This window comes from Megalops cyprinoides, chromosome 25 (assembly GCF_013368585.1).
Source record: "Megalops cyprinoides isolate fMegCyp1 chromosome 25, fMegCyp1.pri, whole genome shotgun sequence".
Lineage (NCBI taxonomy): Eukaryota > Metazoa > Chordata > Actinopteri > Elopiformes > Megalopidae > Megalops > Megalops cyprinoides.
The window spans coordinates 8,867,643-8,894,746 of NC_050607.1; the positions used below are offsets into that span (position 1 = coordinate 8,867,643).

Here is a 27,104-nt window from a genome sequence, read left to right on the forward strand (position 1 = left end):
GGGTGGAGTGGTAGGGTTCGGGAGGCGTGGCCTAGCCTAATCATGCTGTTTGCACGCCCGCAGCCAGAGGAGCTGACCCTGCTGCTGATCAAACTGCGCCGGCAGCAGGCCGAGCTCAACAGCGTGCGGGAACACACGCTAGCACAGCTCCTGCAGCTTAATCTCGATGCCTCCAACCCAAAGGTCAGCCGCAGGTCATCCTGTGCCCTGCACCATCTGCACAACAGCCTTCTCATTAAGCATCTCCGCATTCACCCCTTCCACCCGTCAAGCATCTCTGTGTTCATCAGTCACTTGCTAAGCATCTTTATATTAAAGTCATCCATTAAGCATCTCCACATTAAAAGAGATTTGCGTGTGTGTGTGTGTGTGTGTGTGTGTGTGTGTGTGTGCGTGTGTGTGTGTGTGTGTGTGTGTGTGTGCGTGCGTGTATGCGTGCGTGTGTGTGTGTAATGTGGGCATGGACCGGAAATCAGTGAAGCCCGTTAGTGATGTAGCCTTGCGACAGCCATCCTGGCCTTGGTTTGTCACTGTACTTGTTCTGTGGTGTGCTTTTCCTTTCCTTGTAGCTCATTCCAGTTTTATTTTCTAAGCAGATACACAGAAAATATTAGCATTCCAATTACACAGTACTAGTACTTGCTATAAATACTTGTTATAAACCCTTAGGTAGTAGGTTAATTACTGTGGCCATTACGGTGAAATTTATCGCATGTGAACTCGGACAGCATCCTACGTTTGAAGTTAGTAGTATAATCTGAATTATGAAATGTAGCCAGCAAGCCTGAGATGGTGTGGTTTTGTTGTGCTGCGTTCTTTCAGCTTGGGAAAAGCAGTGGCCAGCCTCTGAATATGCCCTGTATTATAAAGACATCGCTAACTGTTGGCAGAATCTCAAGCACAGAAACAAAAGTGAAAAGCTGCTATCTTTCAATATTTCTTGATCTCGATCACGAAAGATATGGCAGTTATTGAGGGTGTTACTGCTGTCCTGGTCAAACTGTTGGTCAACAACAGGCTGTCAAAATTTCCCCTGCAGTTCCCTACCAGCCTTGTTTCCCCAGCTTGTGACCATAAAAGAAAAATATGTTTTCTGTTGATGTTTCTGGCTAAGGGTTAAATAAATAGACAGGATAGTTTGTGAGTGGATTGATGTGAATCGTATGTGAAGGGCAGATGTTGACATCATATTTGAAATGAAACGGACTGTTAGTCTTCAGGCTGATATCCACATGATGAAGGGTTAATGGTTACAACTCACAGCATGCTGGTTACGTCGTCAAGGAAACAGCTGCTTAGATTTACATAGGTCATGTCTGTGTGCAAAAAGAGGGCTTCTTCAAGGACATGGCATTCTGTCATGATCACTCAGAAATGCAAGTGTGTCCTTACTCTGCTTATGAAAGACTTTTACTTTGGATTTTACTTGAAATCTTTTTTTTGCCTTTTTGGGAGTGGTTAATGTTTTGTTTTTTTTTTTCACAATGATCCCTAACTTGTAGTGGTGTCTGACAAATACACTTCCCATGGTAGTCACATCACTGAGTCATTCTGTGTGATTCCTCTAGACCGGGGAGTGTTGCTTGGGTGGCTTCATGTCATTTATGAAATATTTTGTCACATGTCATGTGTTGGATTATACATTTCATGAGATACATCTGTCACATAATTCAACACATGTGACAGTGATATGCCATCACTCTGGAGTTGTGCACTGTATGTATCAAACTGATCTCAGGATAATAGGGTGTCCAGGTGAAACACTGCTTTTTCCAAAATTTGTCTGTGTGTGTGTGTCTCTCTGACTTTCTTTCTCACTGCCTCTGCTGCAAACACTAGAATGAGATTCTTTTGCATCACCTCCAAAGGAACCTCATGTACCTGGACAGCCAGGTAGGCCAAACCGCTGTCTTTCTGTCCTCTGTCTTTGCCTTCTCTCTGTGCCTGTGTCTTTCTGCTGTCTCTTTTCACTGTATCTTTGCCCCATATCTGTGCTTTCAGTCTGTGTCCTGTCTCTTTGCCCTGTGCCTGTGTCTTATCTCTTTGGACTGTATCTTTGCCCTATATGTTTGCCCTCTGTCTGTGCTTGTGACTGTGCCCTGTATCTTTGTCCTGTGACTGTGCCCTGTATCTTTGTCCTGCGTCTGTGCCCTGTATCTTTGTCCTGTGACTGTGCCCTGTATCTTTGTCCTGCGTCTGTGCCCTGTATCTTTGTCCTGCGTCTGTGCCCTGTATCTTTGTCCTGCGTCTGTGCCCTGTATCTTTTCTATGTGTCTGTGTCCTCTCTGTTTGCCCTGTCTGTGCTTGTGTCAGAGCCGTAAACGGGCTCTGCTTCAGGCCATGTTTGTATGACCCATAGTTTGTATAGGCTTTTTTAAAGTTACAGTTTTTCATGTCTTGGAGAGAGCCCTCTAAAACTGGACTGAACTGGACTGTGCAAACAGAATTTTCCCTGTGACATTAAACCCCCTCCTCACCACAGTCGTTATGGTCTTCCCTCTAATATCTGAAACTCTTACTACAGTGCTTCCCTGTTCTACCACAACAGAAGTATATCACAATAAGTAATGCGCCTCATTCTCCTTTATAAGTGAGCTTAAAAGTACAGCCTATTTACATATGTCACAGAATAGGCCAGGAATGCATCTGAACAACCACATTATAGCTTTTTATAATGAGTTATAACATGGCAGCACTGTGTTGATTTATGTATTGGTTTTTACCAATAAACTTACATAAATATGTAGCTCTTTCTATTCAATGAAATTTGTCTAAGCATCAAAAAATGTTTAGTTTTTCTTATGTTTGCATTGAGTGATCGAGTTGTCAGTAATTGTGTTGTCAGAAAGCACTTGGTACACACTTGCCCTTAGTTGTGAATGTCCTTATTTTAGGAGTGAAAAATCTGTCTTTTGGGTGCAGAATAATATCTGGCATCTCTTTGGTTTAGAGAAAATGATTACACACAGGCTGGATTTTTTTCTCTGTTTTATGTGCAAGTTTGTCACTATATGTGTTAGTGCTAATTGGATGAAGTGAGTTTGTCGCTATATGTTATTGCAAAGCGGATCCTGATTCTTTGAGGCATGTGTTGCTGTAAAGTGCTCTCTCTTTTACCATGAGTCTGAGAAAGCTTTTCCTCTTTGAATTATTATTGGTATTATGAATATTATTGTTTTTTATGGTTATTGTCACTCAATTGTTCATTGTTATTCTCTTTTCTGCTTTTGAATGTGTGTTTTTCATGATTTATCAGTGTCTGGTGAAACAGTACAATTTTCCAGGGCAGTAAATCACATTTAAATTATTACAGAGAGAGTGAAATGGAGAGAGTGATTCACAGATTAATGAAGACACTCTTCACTAGCTGTTCTCTGATGATTGCGTGTGCGTGTGTGTGTGTGTGTGTGTGTGTGTGTGTGTGTGTTTGTGTGTGTGTGCTCCTTCCTATCTGAAATAGATGAAAGAGAATGACCCTATAATCATCATGAGTCACACATTGATTGAGAACTTGGCTCCAAGGCCTCAACTGTACCAGCAAGTAAGGTCCTGGCCAATCAACGGCTTCCTATATGTCATCAAGTGTAAAAGCTGCCACCCCCCCCCCCCCCCAACCACCCCACACCCTTTTGACAACCTTGAGTTCAATCCAATGTCCTCTTTATATTTTATCAGTGTTTCTTTTGGAATACATCTCATCTATAGCTTAATTTTTGGTGTAGCCGGTATTTGGTTTGAAGTGATGTGGGCATGGCTTGTGGTGTTTGCTACGCTGCTAGGCCTGAGTCACTTGTACTGGTCTGCTTTTTTTGCTTTCTGAGACCTCCTTACGCAGGAAGTGAGATGGCGAACATCTACAGTCTAAACGAGGAGGGGTGTGTTATACACTGCTGTCATCCAAATTCCGTCCTGTTCGCCACTTTTGTCACCATGGGTGTAAAAGTGTTGCTACCCTAACCCCCACCCCCCCACCCCCCCAGGTCCCTCACCAGCTACTCCCAGGGAGCCAACAGAAGTGTGTCTGAATGTCGGCCATCTTTGTGTTCTGTGCTTCTCATGGCACACCTGCCCCCTGGACTTGGGCTGCATGCTCACTGTTGAATGCTTTAAACATGCTCCTCCAGCCGGGCTGTGTAAAGTAAAATGCAGTGCATGCCTGTGTCTGCATATTGGGATCAACCAGTATGCATGCACATAAATCTTCTCTGAGCGTGGAATCAAATGCAGTTTAAAACTGATTCAACTCAAGGGGGGTGTTATACTCGGGACATCTAAACATTACACTGACCATGTGAGTTACGAGTCCTTTATGAGGCTGAGAAATGCTTTAAGAGGAGGAGTTTAATGATTAACACAGAGCCATATTTCAGAAGGGGCAAGGTAGTGGGTAGTAACAGCTTTAGCTTCTCAACTTGCCCAGCAGTGGGGAGAAGTGAGCAGCAGTGGGACAGAGGGGCAAATGAATTACTTGTATCCGGAAGCCTGCTGCTGTTGTATTTATCCCGAATATTCAGCTGTGTAAATGGACAACATGGAAAATTTATTCCCTGCTATATGGGCATCTACCAAGCAAAGAGATAATGTGAAGCAGCTTTTCTGCTGTGTCCTAAGGGATGAGGCGACATGGGCATTAAGTATGTGTGAACAGAGCAAAGACAGCTGGCTTAAAGTCCTGTACCCAAACGGACAAAACACCCATGATCCTTTGCTGGGAAACACTGGACCTTGTCTACAGTGATGGGTAGAAGCACCTGAAAGTAACTGTGGAGCTGCATTAGATCTCATGACTGTATTTACTGAAGTTTCAGGGTGTGTTCATGGTTTCCGTGTCCTTCTAACTGCTGCTCGTTTTTGTAGACGCCCCCGGAGGACTACAGGGACAATTCCTACATCTACCGGCCAGATGAGCTCGACATTGACGTAAGTATGCTCAAGTGGAAGCAAATAGCACCATTTCTTTTTCTGTTAAAGGTTGACAGCATTTAGGTTCGCCGTACAAACTTTGTAGTTTAATTCTGAAATTAACTCACCTTAACTCTCGTATTTTATTTTATCTGACTTCAGTGGACCATTTATCCTACCTGGTTCAACAACCATGCACGTGTCTTTTATGAATAAACAGTGTACAACAGAATCAAAGGGCATATATGTGTATATTTCCCTGATGTCTGATTTTAAATGAAGAATCTGTATCATCCTCAGCCTCAGCAGAGTTCAGGTCTTTGACATAGATGTAATTTAGGTGCTGGATTGACCTTGACAGGCTCAGCAGAAAACCTGTCAGATCCTTGATGAAGAGTTTCGCCAAACTGAGTGGAACAAACTAGATAAAGCTTTGCTAAAGCACCCCAGGATTAAAGCGGCTCCAGTCATCGCTTACTGCCAAATTGCTTCTAAATTGAGCAGCGGTAGGACTGTTTAGAATAATTGGAGAAGTTCAAGAAAAAAACAATATATGAGACACGGTCACCATATCGGTTTAAGTTTTAAATCCAACCCTAAGAGGAAAAGAAGATAGATCTTTTAAAAGTCACCCCGGGTCATTCTGTGAGAACATTACACTTAGACTCGTTGGAATTTTGTGAGCGTTTACAAATTAGCATTGGAAGGCCTGATGACTTGGTCGTATGAATGTCTCATTCATTTAAATGGTTTCTCTTAAACCATTTCAGAGCCCATTTTCAGCTACTAATTCTTTCTTTCTAGAAAAGTGCATTCCAATGTACAAACTCCAGTAAACTACATATTAAAAGATAGTTGTAGGGTAGAGGTCAATGTCAGAAAGCAGCCATAGGTGTTAAAGGGTATAACCCACGCCCTCTCGTCCTTCCGCAGGTGAATTTCCAATCTTTGATCAGCATGTTCAAAGACCTGAAAAGATTTGCATGGAAATGTAGTGCTAAAGAAAAGTGCTTACTTACTAAAGAAAACCCTGCTTACCTCTCCACATCATTGGGGATATAATAACCTGTTGTTTATAATGACAATAAAGATCATTCTATTCTATTGTATTCTATTCTATTTTATTTTATTCTATTTTATTCTATTCTTCAGTCACTCCTAATGGCTGCTGGAAAGATAGTGGGGCTTATAACATGTATGTGCAAGTTTTTGTCTTCATATCCATAGCAAACTGCCCTGAAAAGAAATGCATCAGGCACTCACTGCCTAAATCTTGGTTTTCTCAAGGACAAGATAGAAGGACATTCTTGACGTTTGAAAAAATGAGCACTGTGACATCATCACCATACAGTCACCTAACCTCTGACCTGTGACTGTGTTGTTTTTAGGCAAAGCTGAGCAGATTGTGTGAGCAGGACAAAGTCGTGCGGACACAGGAGGAAAAGCTGCAGCAACTCCACAGAGAGAAGGTATCCAATCCAGCCTCAGAAGATTATCAGTGTGTCTAATCCAGCTTTAGCAGTAGCTTTCATTTATAATTATGCTTCAGATGTGGTTGTCTTGGTAGAGAAGGTGTGCTCTAGGTGTAGAGCCTTTGCTATTGGTGTTGGAGCCATGCTGCTAGTTTTATTGTGTTGGCGTGGGAGCGGTAATGTTGGTGTAAAAGCTGAGCTGTGCTGAGCTGTGCAGTTCAGTTGGTAGTGTTGTTATAGTTGCTGTACTGTCTGTTTGACTGTCTTATTGGGCCCCTCCACAGCACACCCTGGAGACGGCCCTGCTGTCTGCCAGTCAGGAGATCGAGTCGAGCGCCAGCGACCCCGCAGCCATGCAGAGCGTGGTGCAGCAGAGAGACCTGCTCCAGAGCGGCCTACTGAGCACGTGCAGAGAGCTGACCCGCGTCACCGCCGTGAGTACATCACACACGCACGCACACACACATAGACACACACACACACACACACATGCATTAACGCACACATACATACAAAGATAGACACAGCTCTCACCCAAATATCTTTCCAGTTGCACCAGCACAGATGTCCTTCCCTCTCTTTGCAGGCCTTAGAGAGGTCGTGGAGGGAATATGACCGGCTGGAGAGTGATGTCACTCAGGTCAGGAATAATCTGCTGGAGCAGCTGGAAGCCCTGGGGGCGCCTCAGGTAAGCTCTGTCTGGGAGCCCACAAAGGGCCTTCCCCTTCGTTTATAATAAATTTGTAGTGCCACATGTGCATGTATACACATTCTAGGCTGTACAATTTAACCGTGTAATGTGTCCCTGGAAAAGGCTGCCTAATTAGCGGCTACACAGCTAATGTTGCATGTGTATATGCGCATCACTGCGCAGACGGAGCCACCCAGCCAGCTGCATGTGCGCATCCAGAAGGAGCTGTGGAGGATACAGGATGTGACAGAGGCCCTGAGCAAGAACAGACCCCAGAGAAGCACTGACAATGCTGGTGAGTCACAGCGCCTCCTGCTGGCGGGAGGAATGTGAGAGGCAGTCTCTTACACATTAGTAAATACACACACACACACACACACACCAGAAAAGCATTGAGCACGGGCAAGTTGTCTTTTGATGCCGTTGATTATTTGTATATGACGAAATGATATGCATAATTGATACTGTTCGAAACCTTCTTTCAGGTATGACTGATGTTTAATTGCTGTTCTCTAGTAAGCAAGATAAGAAGCTGTAACTGTGTGGAGTGGAGATGGAATACGTTAAACTGTCTGCTTGAGTGCTTACAGTCCCTGCTGGTTTCATATTTCTCTGTTTCTTTATCTTTCTCATCTGCAGGTTTATCCACTAAATACAAGAGCGAGGTAGGTGAGCCCAGCTGGGACTGATACAAGTATTTAAGTGTTTTTTGTTTAATGGAGGTCATGAACATTCTTACACATGCTTACACACACACACACACACACATACACATACACACACACACACACACACACGGGAACATGTGTGTAACAGAAGTAGCTCTGACTCTACGCTCTGACAGCCTATGTCTTCCCCCTGCTGCCCCCTGCATGGAAGACAGTGCTGTCCAAAACCTTTTTTTGAAAGTCATTCAGGATGTGGCTCTCTGCGCCGATTGCTGATAGGTTCGACCCTTGTTTGGGGAATGTTTCCGTTTTGGGTGCTGTAATAATCTGTGCCTGAGTGCCAGCGTGGGTCGGGGGTTTGTGCATAGTGCCGCCCTGCAGGGGCGTTACCCTTCCCCGCTGTGATCTGTAGGAGGACTTGGTAGCGCCCCCTCGGCCCCCCCTCCCGCAGCATTATGACATCATGGAGTTTCCGCCTGTGGTGCCCCCCCTGCCCACGGGCCGCGTTCCCCCCCACCGGCCGGAGGATCGGAAGCCCGGCCAGAGGAACGCAGCGCACAGCGTAAGCTGCTGACCCTTGACCCCTGACCCGTTGTGGATACAGTGTCTCATTGTCACTGTGGGGCTCAGTGATCAGTCATCGTTTATTTTTCTTTCTGCCTGCTTTCCTCATTGTCACTGTGGGGATCAGTGTTTGGTCATCATTTTTTTTCTTTCAGCTTGCATTAAAAACCATCACTGTGAGGATCAGTGATAACTCCTGATTAATTTTCTTTCACCTTGCGTTACTCATCATCACTGTGAAGATCAGTTTTTTCCCCCTTTCTGCCTGCACCCCCCCCCCCCCCCTCAAAATTTGGACCTGTTGTCATCTTCATCTTGACTTGGTTCTGTTGCAGGACATATTTTGATTCTAGTCATTTTTCATGACACAGTATTTCAGTTGTGCACATGCATTCTCCATTTGCTACAACTAATTTCACTCTATTCTCATTTACCATTGTTGAATGAACTTGAATTAAAATGTACAATTGCACCACTATTTATGTCATCATAGTGTGTGTATATCTGCAAGTGTGTGTGTGTGTATGTGTATCTGTGTGTGTGTGTGTGTATGTGTATCTGTGTGTGTGTGTGTGTGTATCTGTGTGTGTGTGTGTTTGTGTTTGTGTTTGTGTTTGTTTGTGTGTGTGTGTGTGTGTGTGTGTGTGTGTGTGTGTGTGTGTATGTGTATCTGTGTGTGTGTGTGTCTGTGTGTGTGTGTGTGTGTGTGTGTGTTTTTGTGTGTGTCTGTCTGTGTATATCTGCTGAGCTCTGCTCTCCTTCCACAGGGCGCAGACTACCGGCTGTGTAAGAGTGAGCCAGAGCTGACCACAGTGAGGGAGGTGGAGGAGAGCGGTGGGGAGGACAAGGCCGAGACCATGACAGAGAAAGAGGCGTCCAGCACCAAAGGTGCGTCCACACAGAGGCACCATGGTCTGTTATTCAATGCGATACTGTCTGCGCAGACTCCAGAATCTGAGCTTCAGAGACTAAAATGGTACCCACTGCCTCCCCGATGGCACTCAGCACCTAAGGAGGTGGATTGTTTATTGTCCTGTAACACACATGTACATCAACATACTTTCTGCCTCAGACTAGGGGGTAATTTAGGCTGGGACACGCCCTCCATTTCTTGTAGGAAGGTGTCCTACCTCGGCGGTGTGATTTAAGTAAAAACTTGTATGCCTCCTCCCAATTATTTTATAGTGGCATCCCTTAGAACATCAGTTCCTGGGCCAAGCATATTTATTTCTGTTGCATTTGTAGTCTCAGGGAGTGCAGCACTGAAACAACAAATAAATAAATGTTTCAATGTGGGGCATAAAATGGAATAAGCTGCTGAAACAAGATTCTCAATATTTTTATAAACACACTAGCGGAAGTCAGGCTGAACACCTTGCTCTGGGTTACAATACCTGTGTAACTCCTATCATCTGAACTGTGACTCTGTATGGCTGTTATTGTCTGCAGCTTTCTGGTTCTTAGCACAGTTCCATAACTGTAGCTCCATGCCACTGCCTTGTTTGTGCTCAGGTGGGTCCTATCCTGTCGGGGTTGTGTCCCCGAGAACCAGGTCACCTGTTCCCGAGTCCTCGACCATCGCCTCCTACGTTACACTTAGGAAGAGCAAGAAGCCCGACCCACAAATGGTAAGGTTTGTCTCACGACCGTGATGTCATCGCTGCTTGACATCTTTCTTGTTAATGATCGTTTGTTCATGTCTCTTGGTGTATGTGTATGTGTGTGTTCTCATGCTCCTGTGCGCCCCCTGCAGGTGGAGCAGCTGTGTGTCGCAGATGTGGCACGGCGCAGGATGACTGTGGAGGAGCAGCTGGAGAGGATCCGCAGACACAGGCAGGGCCCTCTGAGAGAGAGGAAGACTCCGCCCTCGCGCTGCCCCTACCGCACTCTGCAGGTACGCCACCAGGGGGCAGTGTGGAGTAGCAGGCCTCTTTGGACCTGCATGTTGTGTAACTGACATGAAATGAAAGAAAATGAAACTGTCACTAGTTAAGCCTGCGTGGGTCTGTGATGTCTCTCTGGTTTCACTGTGGACGATGTGGGGGTTTATTGCAGAGCCGAAAGAGGAGTGAGGGAATCTCCATCAACATTCAGGAGCTGGAGACATCACTACATGACCAGGAGGTGAAGGAGAAGCCAAAGGTGAAGGAGGAGGAAGTAAAGGGGCATGAAGTGAGGGAGAAGGAGGGGGAGCTGGTGGAGTTAAAGGAGAAGCAGGACCAGGAGGTGGAGCAGGAGAAGGTGAAGGTCAGCAAGGAGGAGCAGGAGCTAGAGGTGAAGGAGCAGGAGAAGGTGAAGGACAACAAGGAGGATCAGAAGGGAAATGAGCAGGATGAGGTAGGGGAGAAGGATCAGAAGGAGGATCAAGAGGTACAGCTGGTGAAGGAGGACGAGGAGCAGGAGGTGGAAGAGGAGAAAGAGGTGGAGCTGGCAAAGGAGAAGGAGAAGGAGAAAGAACAGGGAGTGCATCTGGAGAAGGAGGAGAAGGAGAAACAAGAGGTGGGACTAGTGAAGGAGAAGGAGGAAGAACAGGGAGTACAGCTGGAGAAAGCGGAAGAGGAGCAGAAGGTGGAGCTGGTGAAAGAGAAGGAGGAGGAACAGGGGGTGCAACTGGAGAAGGAAGAGGAGCAGGAGGTAGAGTTGTTGAAGAAGAAGGAGGAGGAGAAGGATGGGGAGCTCTTGAAGGAGAAAGAAGGGGAGCAGGACATGGAGCTGGTGAAGGAAAAAGAAGAGGGGCAGAAGAAGGAGGAGGAGCAGAAGTTGGAGCTGGTGAAGGAGAAGGAGGTAGAGGAGGAGGAGACCCAGGCAGAGGAGATTGCACCGGTGACGGAGAAGGAGCTGAAGGAAGAAGAGTTGGAGAAGGCACAGGTGGAGGAAATCGCCCCGATGAAGGAGATGGTGCAGCTGAACCGAGAATGCCTCAGCACCAAAGGAAATGTATGACCTCACTGTATTTTTCAGCCTGTTTATTTATAGTGTGTTTGACAGGTGTTTAGTGCAACACTTCTAAAAGCTTTTTTACCCATCCCCCTCCCTCCCTCCTCCTCTGTCTCAGGAGCCATGTGGAGAGTCAAAGCCTCAGGATGAGTGGGACAGACAGGAGGAGGCTGATGGAATCAAAGGTCTCATGACCAAAAACAGGTACCCTCTCTTTTAGTGTGAGCATGTGTTTCCATGTATGTACAAGGTGTGTGTTTCCGTGTAAACGTGTCTGTTTGTGTATACGTGTCTGTTTGTGTGTGTGTGTGTGTGTGTGTGTGTGTGTGTGTGTGTGTGTGTGTAACTTCCCTGTGATGTGTCCCAGCAGACAGAATGTGGTACCGGCAGTGGACTTTACCGCCAGGGGTGAGGAAGAGGAGGAGGTCACAGAAAAAGAGCAGAAGATGATCAGCATCTCCTATGAGCTGGAGCCTGAGATGGGTGAGAGAGAGACAGGGGAGGGATGGAGAAATGTACAATCAGTTGCAATTTACAGCATTTTAGTGTCCTGTTTTCAGGAATTTGTATGTTTTAGTGTTTATTAGTTCTGAAAAATGCTCCAGTAGTTTAAATATTAGCGGGTGTAATCCAGTCATCCTCAACCCTGTAAAACCTCATTCTGTGAATGCATTATGGAAGAGGTAGAAATTGCTTTAGCTGCATGGGTTTTCACATCCGCTCTTTTTTATCCAACAAAATCTCATCATCTATGTGTACTGTGGGCAATTCCTGTTTAAACCCTGTGTAATCTCTGTGACACAGTGATCTCTTTTTCAAACCTGCACCTCCCAGTTTCTTCAAAAGATCCCCAAACACAGAAAATGCTTGTAATTGTGATGACTGACCTCACCTTCTTACCTGCTTGGCCAATGCGGTTCAGCTTTGGTCCTGAAGCCCCGCCGCCAGACTTATGTGTCACGGTCATTGTTTGATATTTGTTCTGTGTCTGTTTCTGTTTGTTAGTTCTTTCGTCTACAGTGACAAGCCTACCATCTCCACCTCTGCCCCCGACCCCCCCTTCTGCGCCCTCACCCCCCCAGCTGGTGGAAGGCTCCCACTTCATGTGTGTGTAGAGGACATAGGGTAAGAGCTGTCCCAGGGCCGGCCCAAGCCTTTATGGGGCCCTAAGCAGAATTTGATTTGGGGGCCCCCCACCGACTCGGCGCTGCCAATACTATTGACTATTGTCAATGCTTGATCATTCGCACACCTACTGTAAATCTTAACACACCCATTATCAATTTTATTAATTGTAGCTGTGCTGCTTACATCATACCAATGTCAGCCTGGCATGTTTTACCCTTGTGGGCCCTCTGGTGGCCACGGGGGCCCTAAGCAGGCACTTAGTTCACTTATGCACAGAGGGACTGCGGCTCACAGAGTGGGGTGGCAGCTCTGTGGTGGAAATGGCACGCTAGAGCAAAGCAGTCAGTGGCGGCCTGCGTTTTAAGAGGGAGAGTTTAAAACCCCCGGAGACACCAAAACGCAACCAATTACCTTCCCAGCAGGAGTTCGCTGCCAACTCTGACCGGCGGTTTCCATTAAAAACACTCCATTAGCATATCAGTCGGCGGAAAACTTCAGGACAGTTAGTGGCTTCTTTGCTGCGTCACATGCTACCCTGAGCTGTGGCTCATCTCAGACAGACACCGGAAATTAAAGTGGTGAAGCACTCACACATAACACACACATACACAAACATGGCTGTTCATTTGGTAACACTGGCATTCAAGATGCATACGGGTTTTCTGTATGGAAGGAGAGAAAGATGTCATATGCTGAAAATAATTGGATTCAGACCCAAACCTGATTGACAGTAATTGCATATAATTCATCTGGAGATCTTATTTTACACATATATAGTATTTACTTTGCAAATCATTGTGGAATGGATTTTTATACAAACTGTGGACTGTTTTTGGCTCAGACATGGTATATCAGACATTTTGGTACTTGACTTCTATTTGAATCAGTGTGTTTTGCTAGAGCGAGAGCGAGGAGCTTTCATTGGTTCCCATTGCGCGGTGCATTTTCTTCACCCGCTCTGAGCTTCGGATAGTCTCATTGCAGGGGTCCAGCTCTAAGGTCAAACCTGCTGTCTGCTTTGTCCCAGAACTGCAGCTCACTCAGCCCCTCCCCACCCTGCCAGCAGGTGGCAGTGCAGACTGACAGCTGAGAGAGGCCAGGCTGGAGACATGATGCGAAAGGATGGCTCGCTGCGCAGATCAGCAGGATGGAGAACAGAAAGCTCTGCCACAGTTTGTGCACATGGAACTGCGCAGATGGTCATGTGGTCACATGACCTGGTCCATGCTTGTGACAAAAACTGTGAACTCACCCTCTGAGAAAAAAAAAACACAAGAGGACATGATCTATTCTTCATGCTAGTATTAGTATGATTATATTGTTATATTGTTAATGTAATAATCTCTGAGTTAGATTATAGCTTAAAGAAGAGTTTTCATTAAAAACATGCAGGTGCGCATCAACCACAGTGACCTTTGACCCCTGTGGAGAGTCTTCCTCACACCAGTCACTTAGGCACCCACATTCACATATTCTCTCTCTGTCTCTCTCTCTATCTCTCTCTCTCACTCTCTCTCACACACACAGAAACATAAGCGATACCAATTTTAGTTTAATTATTTGAGAATATAACCATTCTGTGTGATTTTATTACTCTCGATACTCATTTTAATTTAATCTAGTGTAGGTTTTTAAAATTAATTTGGTTTATTATATATTTTATGTTACCCTGCTCTTATATAAGTAATTCAGTGTACAAACTGAATTAAGAGTTATAGTGTGTCGGTGTGACTGGAAATGTATATATTGCTGTGTGTGAATGTGTATGTGTGTGTAGAATTGATTTCTAATTCAATAAGGTGCTGCTTCATTGGTGGAGATGGACAGATTTGTAAAATTTTGGGGTGTATTTATCTTCACTGTTGAAACGTGACTATTCCTGCCTTTGAATCTGCTTCTTTGGTTTGTTTTCTATTGCTGGGGTGTTTTAAAAGTAGAAGAGTTTTGAGAGGGTAGGCTCTGTTCCTGGTTGCTTTGGAGTCTTGAACCTGGAAAAAAATAAAACAGCACATGTAAAATAATAAAGCAATAAGCAGGTGTCCTTAATCCAGGACTTAGTTTTTGTGTACAAAGTGTAAAGGTGTACATACTGTACAGCATTCAATGAGCAGAGCTGATAGATGTGTAAGATGCTCTCTATTGCTAACATGCAAATGCTCTTATCTCATGTTTTATAACATGTTAAATAAACGTGGATGTTTTTATTCTGTGTTTGTATTACTCTGTGATGCTAGTTTTTTTTTACCCAGAGGCACCAGAGTCACACAGAGAGAAAGAAATTAGGACGAAATTAGGTGTTTTTTGACTGTCACTCACACACAGGTATTGGTCAAAGATTTCCACAAACATTACACTGTTTATTCACCTAGCAGACTCTTGTATTCCGGCAACTCTAGTGACTTATCTTCCTCCTTGCCCCCCCCCACCCCACCACCACCACCACCACCATCATTATAAAAATATGTTTTTACCATATTATAGCTTGTGGATGGCAGGTTCAAAGCCTTCTGTGACTGATGTGATGAGAAAGAGGTGAAAAGAGGTGATGATTCCCATTGAATACAAACAAAATACTGAAAACCTTCTGTTTGTTCCAAATGCAGTAACAGTATGGAATATTTTATTGAGTAGGCTGTAGTCAGCAAACAGTTACAGCACAGGCTGTCTTCAAGCAAGTGAAAATGGTAAGTTTATCAAGCTCATCAATCAATCTCCCTTCCAGAAGGAGTTATGCCACCCCCTAGTGGTCGAGTCAAATTCGAATGAAGTGAGCTTTAATAGCCTGGAAGTTGTAGTCCTACAATTAGTAGTTCTACAAGCAATGAAGAATTCCCTTGAAAATAAAGTGATTACAAAATGACAATTAATATTAATACAAATCTTAGCAATAATAACAAGGATGTAGGTCAGAATTCTAAAGGGTTGGTAAATAATGATTATCATTTAGCATATTGCCTTATTGAATTCATGTATGGACATTTGATGGTCTGTTGCCAGCGTTACTTCCACACAACAGTGTTGCAAGCTGCTACATATTGGGTCAGTTGGGTACGAATTTCTGTCTGCCTGACCTTCCTTCTGGTGTTTGCTAAGAGCTTGGAACAAACCAAGGTCATGTTTTATTTGGGTAGAATGCAGACCCTGATCTCAGAGTGCTTTCTTTCACCTTGGACAACAAACTGAGGTTTGTGCTACTTTCCTCATGATGTGCATAACAATACAGGTCTGGTGGTCACTGAAACTAATGAAAACTAAGTGAAAAAGTGCCGTATGAGTGAAAATAAATACCCAGTTGGCTGTTGCTGAAGGGGAATCACACTAGCTCCCACAAACAAACCGTACTGGGAATAGATCTTTAATAACCTTTATATTAGTAGAAGAGATTATACTTTCATTTATCTATTTTTACGCATAACTGATTTCAAGAAACAGCATGAGCACTACAATGTACGGTATCTCCCACGCGTGAACTGTTTCACACGTGTGTAACCTTTCACGACGAGGAAAAACGACGTCATAGTTTTCCCCCCTCCCTCCCCTGACGTCCCTGTGCAACCTCGAGGAGTCTCATCGTGGTGTCTGTGTAGGCGTGTTTCATTTCTCTTCGTAGGAAAACGTGCACTGGTCAATGATTGGTTTATCATTATCACGTGGGCTAGCCTGTCCAATCGGAGAGCAGTGCACATTGCGTTCGAAGAAAAAAACAATCCACTCTGCGTGAAAGAATCGCTTCGGCAGAACTTCGTGGGGGACGAGACGCTTAATAAAAAAATGGCTGCTGCTACAACCGAGAGTGCCGACCAAGATAGCCCATCACGAAGCGCTCAAAGCGAGGCATTGTTATCAGGAGAGGCCGGTGAGAAAACGCCGGACCCGCAAACGCCGGATCGGGACCCGGTTGACAGCGAGGCGATGAAAATGGAAGTGAAGGGCGAAGAAGACGGAGAGGAAGGGGACTCAAAGCCTCCCGTTGTAGCCCCGGTCGCCGAAGCGGCAGCAGCAACAGGGGACGATGATGAGGAAGATGAGATGTGCTGCGGGATCGAGGAGAGCCCGGAGCAGCGGAGCCCTGCGAGCTGCAGCGACGCCGGAGACGGGACGGACAAAGAGCCGAAGCGCGAAGAAATGGAGACCTCGTCCGGCGAGTGCATAAAGCCGGACAAAGGCAATCATGCCACGGAGAAGAACTGCGGTGGGAGAAGCGACGCGGTCATGGGACGAGTCAGTGTGGAGATGTCATCCTCGGACGGGGAGCCGCTCAGCCGCATGGACTCGGAGGACAGGTCAGAGGCGATCGCAAACATGGCAGCTGGCTAGCTCGGGGCGAAAGCACTAAGTTGTCGCTTGCTATTTATAAACCTTCCTATGCGTAAGCTTATAGTTACGATCGATAGACATTGTGGGGAACCCCGTCCCTCAAACAACTCGGCCCCTACCATCCAAATCACAGCTGGGGGCTCGGGCGCTTTGTTTGTATGGGTTTCGGCAGCAGCGGTTTAGCATAACAAATGCGAGTTCCAACATCACCTGACCCCGTGAGAGCTCCCGACGGGGGCGGTGGGGGGGCTCTTTTGGCATCGACACATAAACCACTAATTTAGCAGTCCTCCGCAACTCTTAACATCATTGATGATTTAAACGAACCAACTTCATCAACTGTTAACCGCAGAAGTTCAGAGCCAGCTACCATTTCGTTAGTTCCTACTGTTCTTGATTACGTGTCCACCCGTATCTTACTTTTTGGATGGTATCCATTCATACACCTGGGTATTTACAGAATCAAATTAGGCTACCTAGCCTTATATCTTGTGGGTAACAGCAGTCTCACCGTGGAAGCAACCCTGCACCTTTATGGTGGCAAGACCGATGTGCACCATCAGTGGACTTCAGAATGTAGCTATGGTAATAAAACTCAACCGACCGAGCTATTCAAATTGAGCTGTTTTACTATGTAATTTCCCGTCCGTCATTACAAGGCTTCAGCCTGATGTCAACCGTTTACGACGTGTTCAAAGTCGTAGACGGAAAACTCGTTTTAGTAGGAAGAGTGGATTTGTGCTACAGTTTTGTGGTGCAGGGCACAGGGTCGGGAGATTGCATTGATATGCCATTACAGTAACAGTCACCATATTGTTTGGCTGAAAAGAAAATAAGGTGGAGTTTGTGGGTACAGGACCGAGGGCCCATTTGTCAATCGCATTTATTTAGTTTGTCCACACTAGGGAAGGCATAAGTGAAGGGTGTTTTTGAGGAAGGCAGTGGTCAGAGCTGAGGTTTAGGAAGAGGGTTTGGTGAGGTGTGTCTGCACTTTCATCATTCTCCATGTAAGGACATGCGTTGCGTCGGATAGAAGTTACACAATTCAGATGTCCATCTGAAACAGTTCACATTCTCAAGAGCAGATCTAATTTTAGAGGGGAGATCTGTTCTGCAGTTGTTCTGCCAGATGTTGTGAATTTATCTGGATCTGGATCTTGGTAATAAACAGTTTTATCACTCTGTTTCTTCATCTTTGTGGAAGCCAGGTGCACTTCATAAGAGGTGTTCTGATATCTATTCAAAATGACTAGTTATGATGACTAGTTAGAACTGAACTAGAACTAGATTGTAGATTGTGGACGGTCAACATCAACCACTGAAATGCATTTTGGCCTTGAGTGATTGTGTAATGAAATCATTTAGCCAATACCAGACAGTATTGTATTAGGTTGTTCTGCTAGATTCCTTTAAGACTGTTGTAGATGACCACATAGTGGTGCTAGACAAGGGATATGGGGGCACTACACCATTGTTTGTGTCGAACCCTGCGGCTGTGACTCTGCATTGACTCCTGCGATTCCTCCTCCATCTTGCTGCACCCTGATGTGACTCTGCACCAACTCCTCTGCATCCCTGCGGTGCTCCTCTGTGACTCTGCTCTGACTCCCTTTTGATTCTCTGCAGCATCAGCAGCACCCTGATGGACATGGAGAGCACAGCGTCGAGCGGCCGCTCCACCCCCGCCATGATGAACGGCCAGGGCAGCACCACGCCCTCCTCCACCAAGAGCCTGGGCTACACCTGCTGCTGGGACCAGTGCCACGCCCACTTTGACTCCAGCCCCGACCTGGCCGAGCACATCCGGGGCCTGCACGTGGACGGCCAGCGCGGAGGGGTCAGTGCCTGCTTTTCGCCCCATTTCTCTATCCCCTGTACTCCATCCCCTTTGTCTTCAGCTTGTCCCTTCACTCCAGCTTTCTCATTTTTATCTTTCATTTCATTTCCTTTGTGTCCTGCTCTGGTGCGCATCTCTTAGGGACCCTGTGTAAATCTGGAACAGTGAAAGGACCAGCGGTACAGATGTTGGTACAGCACACTAATTACCACTGACTGCAGCTTCCCTGCATGTAGCTGTATCACGCAAATCCAGTCCTGATTACGTGCGTGCACATGTGTTTGTGCCTGTGTCCATTTACGTAATTGTGTTTAGCATTTGTGTATACACCATTCCCTCCGAACAGACTGTGAACAGTAGTAATCAGCTGCTATTTGTTATTTGTCACATTAAATCACATGTTGTACAAATGACTCATTTGTAAGATTGCTCTCCTAATGAAATCAATCCTGCGTTTTATTTCCTCTCTGCGGAGAGAGCGCCGGGTCCCCTGACACGGGTCCTGGCTGCAGGCGGACGTGTGGACCATAATCCAGACTTCCTGTTCTAAATTCACAGCAGCTGGGAGTCAGCCACTCTATAATAACGACCTCAGAGCAGATTAGAAACAGCTTGAATTCATATCATTATTTCCTAAAATTAATGTTCTCTCCCTGTGTGTGTGTGTGTGTGTGTGTGTGTGTGTGTGTGTGTGTGGAGAGGGGGCTTTTAGTGGTTTGGTTTTCAAGGCAATAGACTTTGTTATTGCTGTTAACTTATGTTAAGAAGGGGCAGCTGTGTCTTCCCATTGAACACTATAATATAATGTAAGTGTTCCACATTAACCCAGGGGTGGTAATATAATAATAATTATTATTTGTACTATAATTCCTTTGACCAGGGGAGGTGATATGACCACACTGGAAAGGTTCTTCAGGCTGTACATTAATATTTTAATGATGTAATAATGCTCTTGCGAACCAAGGGGTGGATTCTTGCACTTTTGCTGTAGCGTCAGAGCCGCTCTGATGTTAAAGTGCTGTCATGGTTGCAGCGTGTAACAGCGGCAGATGTGTTGTTTATGTGTGTTGCAGGTGTTTGTGTGCCTCTGGAAGGGCTGTAAGGTGTACAACACTCCCTCCACCAGTCAGAGCTGGCTGCAGAGACACATGCTGTCACACAGCGGGGACAAACCCTTTAAGGTGGGACACAGCACGGCTGCCGAGTTTATGTGCGGCCACGCCTGTGGTTAACCTCATGCTACAGAACCAGACGGTGTTAGAGCAGTGTGACCGCAACAGGCGGTCAAGTGGACCCTGTTAGTGAGATTCAGTCGGGAGCCCAAAGAATGTGACCAAAGCTCAAAACCACAGCTGTCTATTCAGATGTGTTCCGTCTTATGTGTAGGAATAATCTCATGACAAACACAAGTAATTTTTATTTATTTATTTATTTATTACTTTTTTTACAAAGAAGGTCTGTATTTGTACCATGATTCTGACTTCACAACATGCTTCCAGGACTGTGAAGTTGTCTGGGCTTGTCTGTGTTCCTAGAATGTGAATATGTCAGTTTTTTCTTGAGTTTGTTGACTTTTTTTGTTGAAGCTGTATGTAAGAAGTTAGAACCTTGAACTGTCTGTCTTTGTGGCAGTGTGTTGTGGGTGGCTGCAATGCCACCTTTGCGTCCCAGGGGGGGCTAGCGCGCCACGTGCCCACCCACTTCAGCCAGCAGAACTCCTCCAAGCCGTCCAATCAGCCCAAAGTGAAGGAGGAGTCTCCCTCTAAGGCTGGCCTCAACAAGAGGAGGAAGCTCAAGAACAAACGCAGGAGGTCTTTACGTATGTACTTCACCCCAAATGTTCACTTTACTACTGGGCATGCCCCAAATATCCACTGCATGCTGCACACCCCAACTATCCACTTCAGTACTCTGCAGGCCCCAAATATCCACTGCATGCTGCACACCCCAACTATCCACTTCAGTACTCTGCAGGCCACAAATATCCACTGTACTGTGGATGCCTCAAATATCCACTGTACTGTACACATCATCTGTACATCAAATGACTGGACATAATTATCCCATACACTCTACATGTGTATCTGTCTGTGCATCACAGATTATTCCATGCTATCAGTGTGGCTGCGTGTGTGTGCGTGCATGTGTGTATGTATGCCTTTGTGTGTGTCTGTGTGTATCTGTAAGGTATGTGAGTGCGTGTGTGTCTGTGTGTAGTTTGTACGTATGCATGTGTGTGTGAGTGAGCATGGGTGGTTTGTGTGCGTGCGCGAGTCTGTGGGTGCGTTTGTGTGTGTGCATGTGTATGTGCGTGTGTGAATGCGCTCACGTGTGTTTGTGTGAGTGAGTGTGTATGTGCATGTGTGAAAGCGTTTGCGTGCGTTTGTGTGCATGCATGTGTGAATGCGTTCGCGTGCCCGCGTGTGTTTGTGTGTGTGTATTTTGTATGAATGCCTCTCAGGTTGCTCCCTGCAGGCAGCGTTCAGGCTTTCAGCGCAGTGACGGCAGTGATTTAATGGCCTGCCTCTCAGGCCCATTTTAAAGCTGAATGGATGATGCACCCGGGCTCATGCGCCTGGAATTGAAAGCAGCGTTTGTTATATGGGGCCACACTCTCGTTTTCAGAGGAAGCTCATCAGTGTGTTCAGTGAACGCGTAGTGGACCATCCCACCTATAAGCCTGGAGCTCTAATGAGGCCTGGTGTCAGGGCCATTTGTCCTGAAAAAGGTTTCCAGCATCCTCAGACAGGAGGGTTTGGTACAATCAGGGAGTGTACTCAGGGAGGGGGCAGTATTTTGGTGTGTGATGAATTGTGGCTGCAGGGGATGCTGGGGCAGAAGACAGACAGCTGGTTACCTGACGTTGCTTTGTAAAAGCTGGGGGGGACAGCTACAAAGGCCCTTCTCTCCTCAGATTGAAATGATTTATTATGTTTTTGTTGTGTGGGTCTCCCAGATTCAGTGAGGGGGGGAAAATAGATCTTTTTCTTGAAAGATTTGGATGAAAGCTATATAAAGGTTTTCAGCACATGATAAATGTTTAGTTAAAGTGGCAGCACAACTGAAACATTTGAAATAATTGCAGACAGAAAGCTTTATAGCAGGTTGGTCACGGCTAGATTGTACTACAATGAAATCCACACCAGCAGCATCAGCTGTGTGCTGTAAATATTCTCTTAAAAATGAGGAAAAATGTTTATAATCCACCATCAAAGGGGCATCCAACAAAACACCTTGCTCTCAGTTCATTTCACACTCTTATTGACTAAATAGAGTCTTCAAAATGACCTAAGCTCTGATATAATTATTGAGGACAGACCTCTCTGTTCTTCATTCTCGTACTTGCTCTCGCTCACTTTCTCTCTCTGTTTCTCTAGCTCGTCCACACGACTTCTTCGATGCTCAGACCATGGATGCTATCCGCCACAGAGCCATCTGCCTGAACCTGGCCACACACATCGACAGCCAGGGCAACGGTCACAGCGTGGTCTTCCACAGCACCGTAAGTTTGACCTGGGGGACACCGAAGTGCCCGTTTTCACTTTTAAATGTTGCTGTTCTGATGGTATTGTGTTCAGTCAGCAGATGGCAGTAGAAGTTTGCAGCCAGGGAGCTGGGTGTCTTTGTGAATATATTTAGTGCAGCTCCATTCAAGTAAACAGACTGTGGTTTCATTCATAAATTGAATCTGAATTTTGGATAGTCGGATGTCAAGGTCTTAAATTAACATTAGCATTTGGTAATTTGTGTAATAAATTAGGTCATGCAAACGTTTGATTTTTCTAACTTCTCCTCACTTAGTGCAGTAACAGATTTAGACTCCGCAGCATTTAGATCCCCTCCCCAGATCCACACATGGCCCAGAAAACCCCTTCCACAGGGGTGCAGCTGGAGCAGAGCATTCTGGGAAATGGCTTTTTTTCTGAATGAGTGCTGCATTAGCCCAGGCCTGGAGGGACCTTAAGACTGGGAAATAGCGTGGAAAATGACTCTAGCTGATGTAGGCCACACTGGCTTATTTTAACGCTCCCCTTTTCCCACATCAGTAATTATCTGTGCCTGTGCAGCTCCCTCGCTGCATCTCTAACAGGCCCATCGGTGCCGCAGTCTGTATTGACACTGAATTCGTTTATGAAATGACTCATTTTATTTTCTTAGTACTTACTTAGAACCCCCAACACGGTCCTTTAATCACAGAAGTTTAAAGAGCAGCCTTCAGGTGTGCTGTACCTGCCGTCACTCCCCACACTCAGCTGTGAATGAACACAGCTGTAGCTCTACAGGCAGACCCAAAACACCTCCATCCCCAAACACAGCTCACTTACAATCAGCTCCTCCACCTGAAACACAGCTCACTTACAATCAGCTCCTCCACCTGAAACGCAGCCCACTTACCATCAGCTCCTCCACACCAAACACCATTCACCGCTCATTTGAATCACTGTCATTTAGGGGACTTGCATAGGTTTCGTAGGTTACAATTTTTCTATGTTATCCATTAATACAGCTGGATATTTACTGAGGCAGCTGCGGGTCAAGTATCTTGCTCAAGGGTACAACACCACGTCCCAGCGGGGAATCAGACTTGCAGCCTTTCGGTTACATGCCCTGCTTCATACTACTGCACCACACTGCTGCCCCTACTTACAATCAGGTCCTCCACCCAAAACACCACTCACTTACGATCAGCTCCTTCACCTGATGCACCACTCAAAGAGTTAGGATCAGCTCTTCTACCTGAAACACTGACAGCCTAATCAGCATGTGTGTTTTGTGTGTGTATGTTTTACAAATTGACAAATTGACACACCACCTTGGTCTAAACAGAATCCTTGTTGTTTTTCCATCTAGGTAATAGCAAGGCGAAAGGAGGATTCTGGGAAAGTGAAAGTCCTCCTGCACTGGACTCCAGAGGACATGTGAGTCATTCCTCTTACTGATGAAACATCCACCTCCGCCCACTCCCAGATGTCAGGAGTGTTGAGTGTTTGCTTCTTGTTAATCAAAAAAAATTCCCCCTGAACTGATAGGCTAAGATGTGGTTCTCTGACCACTGGCATTGTGTGTCTGTGTTGATCTCCAGATTGCCAGATGTGTGGGTGAACGAGACAGACCGGCCGCAGCTGAAGACAAAGGTGGTGCACCTGTCCCAGCTACCACAGGACACTGCTGTGCTTCTCAACCCCAACATCTACCGGTGAGTGACACACACACACACACACACACACACACTGACCCCAACACCCCAATACCACGTGACTGAGTGACACACCTACGTGAGTGACACACTTGTGCAATGGAGTTGCCAGTCAGATGGACGGAGGGGTCACTGCAAGAACAGGCACTGTTCAGCGACTTCTTTGGTGCAGCCCCTTGTCACCATCTATTGGTAAAGCAAGTGCACTGTGTGAGTGAGGGTCAGTGGCACATATACACATATGGCTGCTTGGTTTCAGCTGTAAGAACCTGTTTGGTTGGGCTGGTGGGAACAGAGTGAATTGAGACAGGAAGAGAAGCCAAGGTTTCCTTTCTTGTACTCGACATGAAAGTCAGGCTTTAAGTCCTGGTACCCATGCAGGATGTAGCTAACATGTCACATAATTTGAAGTCCTTCACTTTGTGTGTTTTTGATGGGTAGTAGCCCTTTTCCCCCACCAGGTGGCGACAGAAGTCTGAAACATTACCAGAAAATAATCTCTCATGTTGGGGTTGTAATGTTGTGTTGAGTATTTTGGTGAAAAACAATATATACTATATTTTTTGTCTATTTTTTTCCTTTCATTTGTAGTTAGTTTTGAAAGCTGATTGGAGCATGTAATGAAGTTCGAGTGTGCATTTACCCATGCCCTTGTCCTTTTGTGAACTCTTCACATGTGACTGTGTGTATGAGGGAAAATTCCATACATTACATAGCTGTACATTATTTGTTTAACCGACTGCCTTTTCCAGGAGCAACTTGCATAGTTTACATTTTTACAAGCTGTTGATACAGCTGGGTGTTACTGAAACAGTACTGAAAGGGAACTCAAAGGCCTTGCTCTGGGTTAGAACCTGCAACCTTCTGGTCAGTTCCTTTACCACCTGGCTGGGATGAGTTTATGTTCCCAGAAACCCCCCAATTCAAGCTGCCTCCCACCGAGGCTGGCGTCACCCTCTCCCACATCCCCCAAAATAGGGCAAGACAGGGGACATTGTCCTAATCATACTGCTTCCCCATGTCACTTCACCTCCATGGTCTTTGTTGTGTTTCTGAGTCACAACGTGGTTTCATTTCAACACCCAGCCAATAAATGTCAAGGAAAACTCAAGCCCACTGGATTTTGCTGGGTGGTGTCCTGTCCCTGTGAGAGGAGCGACACCCCAGAATTCTCCTCAAAACCATAACCCCGCCTCCACCCAGAGCTGCACAGTGTTGGGCCCGCCCCCACAGCCAGGTCCATAAAGTCCAAATCAAGGACAGTGTGTTCTCCCTGGTTGAGTTTCGATCTGTGCTGGTTATGTCTGTGGCAAAGGCAGCAGTTCAGGCCACCCAATGCAATCCACTCCTGTCCATGGTTGAAAGGACCCAGCGGCCTTTTTTGGTTTGCCCTCCTATTGACGGCTGTGTTCAGGCGATGGTTGTTGATGTGGATGCAGGAGATGGGGAGTGCAGTGAGACTGACAGCCCAAAGACATGGTTCAACTGCAGGTGGGGCCCTGGTTTAGTGTCAGAACTGAAGTACACTTTACTCTGTAAATATAATATATATTTATATTTATATGAAAGTATAAATGGAGCATATTTAAAATGTGAGCTGCGAATCTCTAGGTAATGGCACCTGTCTGTATGGAAACTACATTGTGCTGTGTGACTATCCCCAGAGTTTTAGGTACAGTAAAGTCCACATGTGCTGTTTGTGTTCCTGTGTCTGCAACTGAACTGAGCTCAGCGCCTTAGTGCGGGAAGAGCTGTCCCGACGTTGCTGTCCCGGGACGAGTTCACAAAAGGAGAAGCGGCATCTTCAGTTCTCCCCGACGTGACCTCCGTGTTCTCCCTGCGGTCTCAGTTCAGCTGCAGGCACAGCCGGTCACGTGTGCTTGCGTTTGAAAGCCGTGCTCGTCTGAGTCAAGGCGCTGACGCCACCCTCTGCTTTTAGGATGTTTTTTTAGGCCCCCCCTGAAGCGCCCACGTGGAGGACTGCTGTGGTTCCACGCGCGGAGAGACGAGCACCCGGCTGGAACTTTCCGGACCAGAGAGATGTTCTTTCTGTCTTTTAAAAAAATCTTGATTGCACCAAAGTATGCAGCTGACATCTTTTTTTCTCAATGGCTCCTAAAACGCATACAATCAAGTGCTGAACTTGAAGAAGACGCGTTGAAGATTGAATTATTGTTTTTGTTTTTTTTTTTTTTACATTACTACGTAACTACTCCTAGATGGACTTGTTAATAGTATACCCTTTACACAACTGTGTAACACTGATCTTTGTAGAAGCCTTGAAGCATTTATAGAGGTATAGTTGCTTGTAAATATTTCTGCAGATTTGTAATATATTTTTATATCCTGTAACTGTACTGTAGATTTTTTTCTTCCCTTTTTATAGAAATATGAAATGTAATTGTAAATAAGGTGCGAGGGAAGGTTCTGGAGGACGGTCGTTAATGCCTTTTTATTCCTATCTGCATAGTGGTCGATAGGCTAGACACAAAGGCAGATACCGTTAAGCTCCAGTAGTTGTTTACTTGACCATTGCTGGTGTGTGGCGTGTAGCGCTGGTCGTGATGGTGCTGGGATTACGTATCCTCTCTCACTGTGCAGAGGTGACACAGTGAAGGACAGTATTTCCTTCTCAACCCTGGACCCCTAGCAGTGCTTACCGTGTTAAAGCATAGTAATATCAATAACAATATTAATAATATTAATAAACAGTGTACTCCATATGAACGTGTCTTCCTGTGTATGTGTCTCTGTGATGTACCTTTTAGATTTCAGGGGTGGAGTGTGTGTGCGTGTGTGTGCGTGTGTGTGTGTGAGTTTAAAATGCTTATTTTGAACAAATCTCCCTCACAATTTCCACCTGCTATTTTAAGGCAGAGTTCATTATAGCAGTAAAAATGCTAATGAAATGCACTTCAGACGTCATTGGAGTTTAAAACGTGGGTGCGCTGCTCCGCAGGTTCCAGCTTGTCTCTCTGTCAAAGAGTTTAATTAAGGTCAGTAGCTCCCCCTCGTTTTCCAGTGCTAATTGTGACGGAAACGTTTCGATTTTTTTTTTGAACGAGCAGAAGCGGGCCCACGCTGGCTCCGTCTAACTGAGTTTGACCGGGCCTGGTCTGCACCCCTCTTTTCAAGGGCACGCTTGGATGTGGCTGAATTTAGCATGTCTCTCTTTAAAACAAACAGATAAAACATCGTGTGTGGCTTTGCAGTGTCTTGGCAGTTTGCATCTCTGGAGAGACACTGAGTGAGTTCATCTAGACCAGGTAGTAAGAGGTGGGACACGTCTCCCTGTATCTGCCTCTGCCTCTGGGTTCATTTTCACCTGCTTCTTGGGTACTGCCAGTCACTCACTGTACAGTACCATTCAAAAGTTTGCACACGTCTGATT

General features: G+C 45.7%; 2 protein-coding genes across 2 annotated transcripts in view; both read left to right on the forward strand.

Annotated features, from left to right (window-relative positions):
• Positions 1-13,894, forward strand: part of LOC118771680 (pleckstrin homology domain-containing family A member 5-like) — a 66,752-nt gene extending 52,858 nt beyond the window's left edge. Inside the window, exons 13-30 of the mRNA XM_036519687.1 lie at positions 64-183; positions 1,840-1,893; positions 3,461-3,541; positions 4,858-4,920; positions 6,291-6,371; positions 6,659-6,808; positions 6,961-7,062; positions 7,249-7,360; positions 7,705-7,730; positions 8,146-8,295; positions 9,065-9,185; positions 9,810-9,925; positions 10,051-10,191; positions 10,353-11,234; positions 11,353-11,438; positions 11,605-11,717; positions 12,240-12,359; positions 13,390-13,894. Coding sequence (XP_036375580.1) covers positions 64-183; positions 1,840-1,893; positions 3,461-3,541; positions 4,858-4,920; positions 6,291-6,371; positions 6,659-6,808; positions 6,961-7,062; positions 7,249-7,360; positions 7,705-7,730; positions 8,146-8,295; positions 9,065-9,185; positions 9,810-9,925; positions 10,051-10,191; positions 10,353-11,234; positions 11,353-11,438; positions 11,605-11,717; positions 12,240-12,349 — 2,508 coding nt within the window. The 3' untranslated portion in view covers positions 12,350-12,359; positions 13,390-13,894. The remainder of the gene's footprint in view (positions 1-63; positions 184-1,839; positions 1,894-3,460; positions 3,542-4,857; positions 4,921-6,290; positions 6,372-6,658; positions 6,809-6,960; positions 7,063-7,248; positions 7,361-7,704; positions 7,731-8,145; positions 8,296-9,064; positions 9,186-9,809; positions 9,926-10,050; positions 10,192-10,352; positions 11,235-11,352; positions 11,439-11,604; positions 11,718-12,239; positions 12,360-13,389) is intronic.
• Positions 13,895-15,955: 2,061 nt separating this feature from the next.
• Positions 15,956-25,830, forward strand: LOC118771994 (zinc finger protein AEBP2-like). The gene is made up of 8 exons (XM_036520209.1): positions 15,956-16,645; positions 18,306-18,516; positions 19,590-19,697; positions 20,149-20,335; positions 21,894-22,018; positions 23,368-23,435; positions 23,600-23,713; positions 25,653-25,830. The coding sequence occupies exons 1-8, from the start codon at positions 16,134-16,136 to the stop codon at positions 25,663-25,665; spliced, it is 1,338 nt and encodes a 445-aa protein (XP_036376102.1). The 5' UTR covers positions 15,956-16,133; the 3' UTR covers positions 25,666-25,830.
• The last annotated feature ends 1,274 nt before the right edge of the window (positions 25,831-27,104 follow it).

Excerpts from the sequence above, each read along its gene's own strand:
- LOC118771994 (XM_036520209.1), top strand. The coding sequence starts at position 16,134 with ATGGCTGCTGCTACAACCGAGAGTGCCGACCAAGATAGCCCATCACGA. Across the intron at positions 16,646-18,305 it reads CGCATGGACTCGGAGGACAG|CATCAGCAGCACCCTGATGG; the intron begins GTCAGAGGCGAT and ends GATTCTCTGCAG. Across the intron at positions 18,517-19,589 it reads TGGACGGCCAGCGCGGAGGG|GTGTTTGTGTGCCTCTGGAA; the intron begins GTCAGTGCCTGC and ends TGTGTGTTGCAG.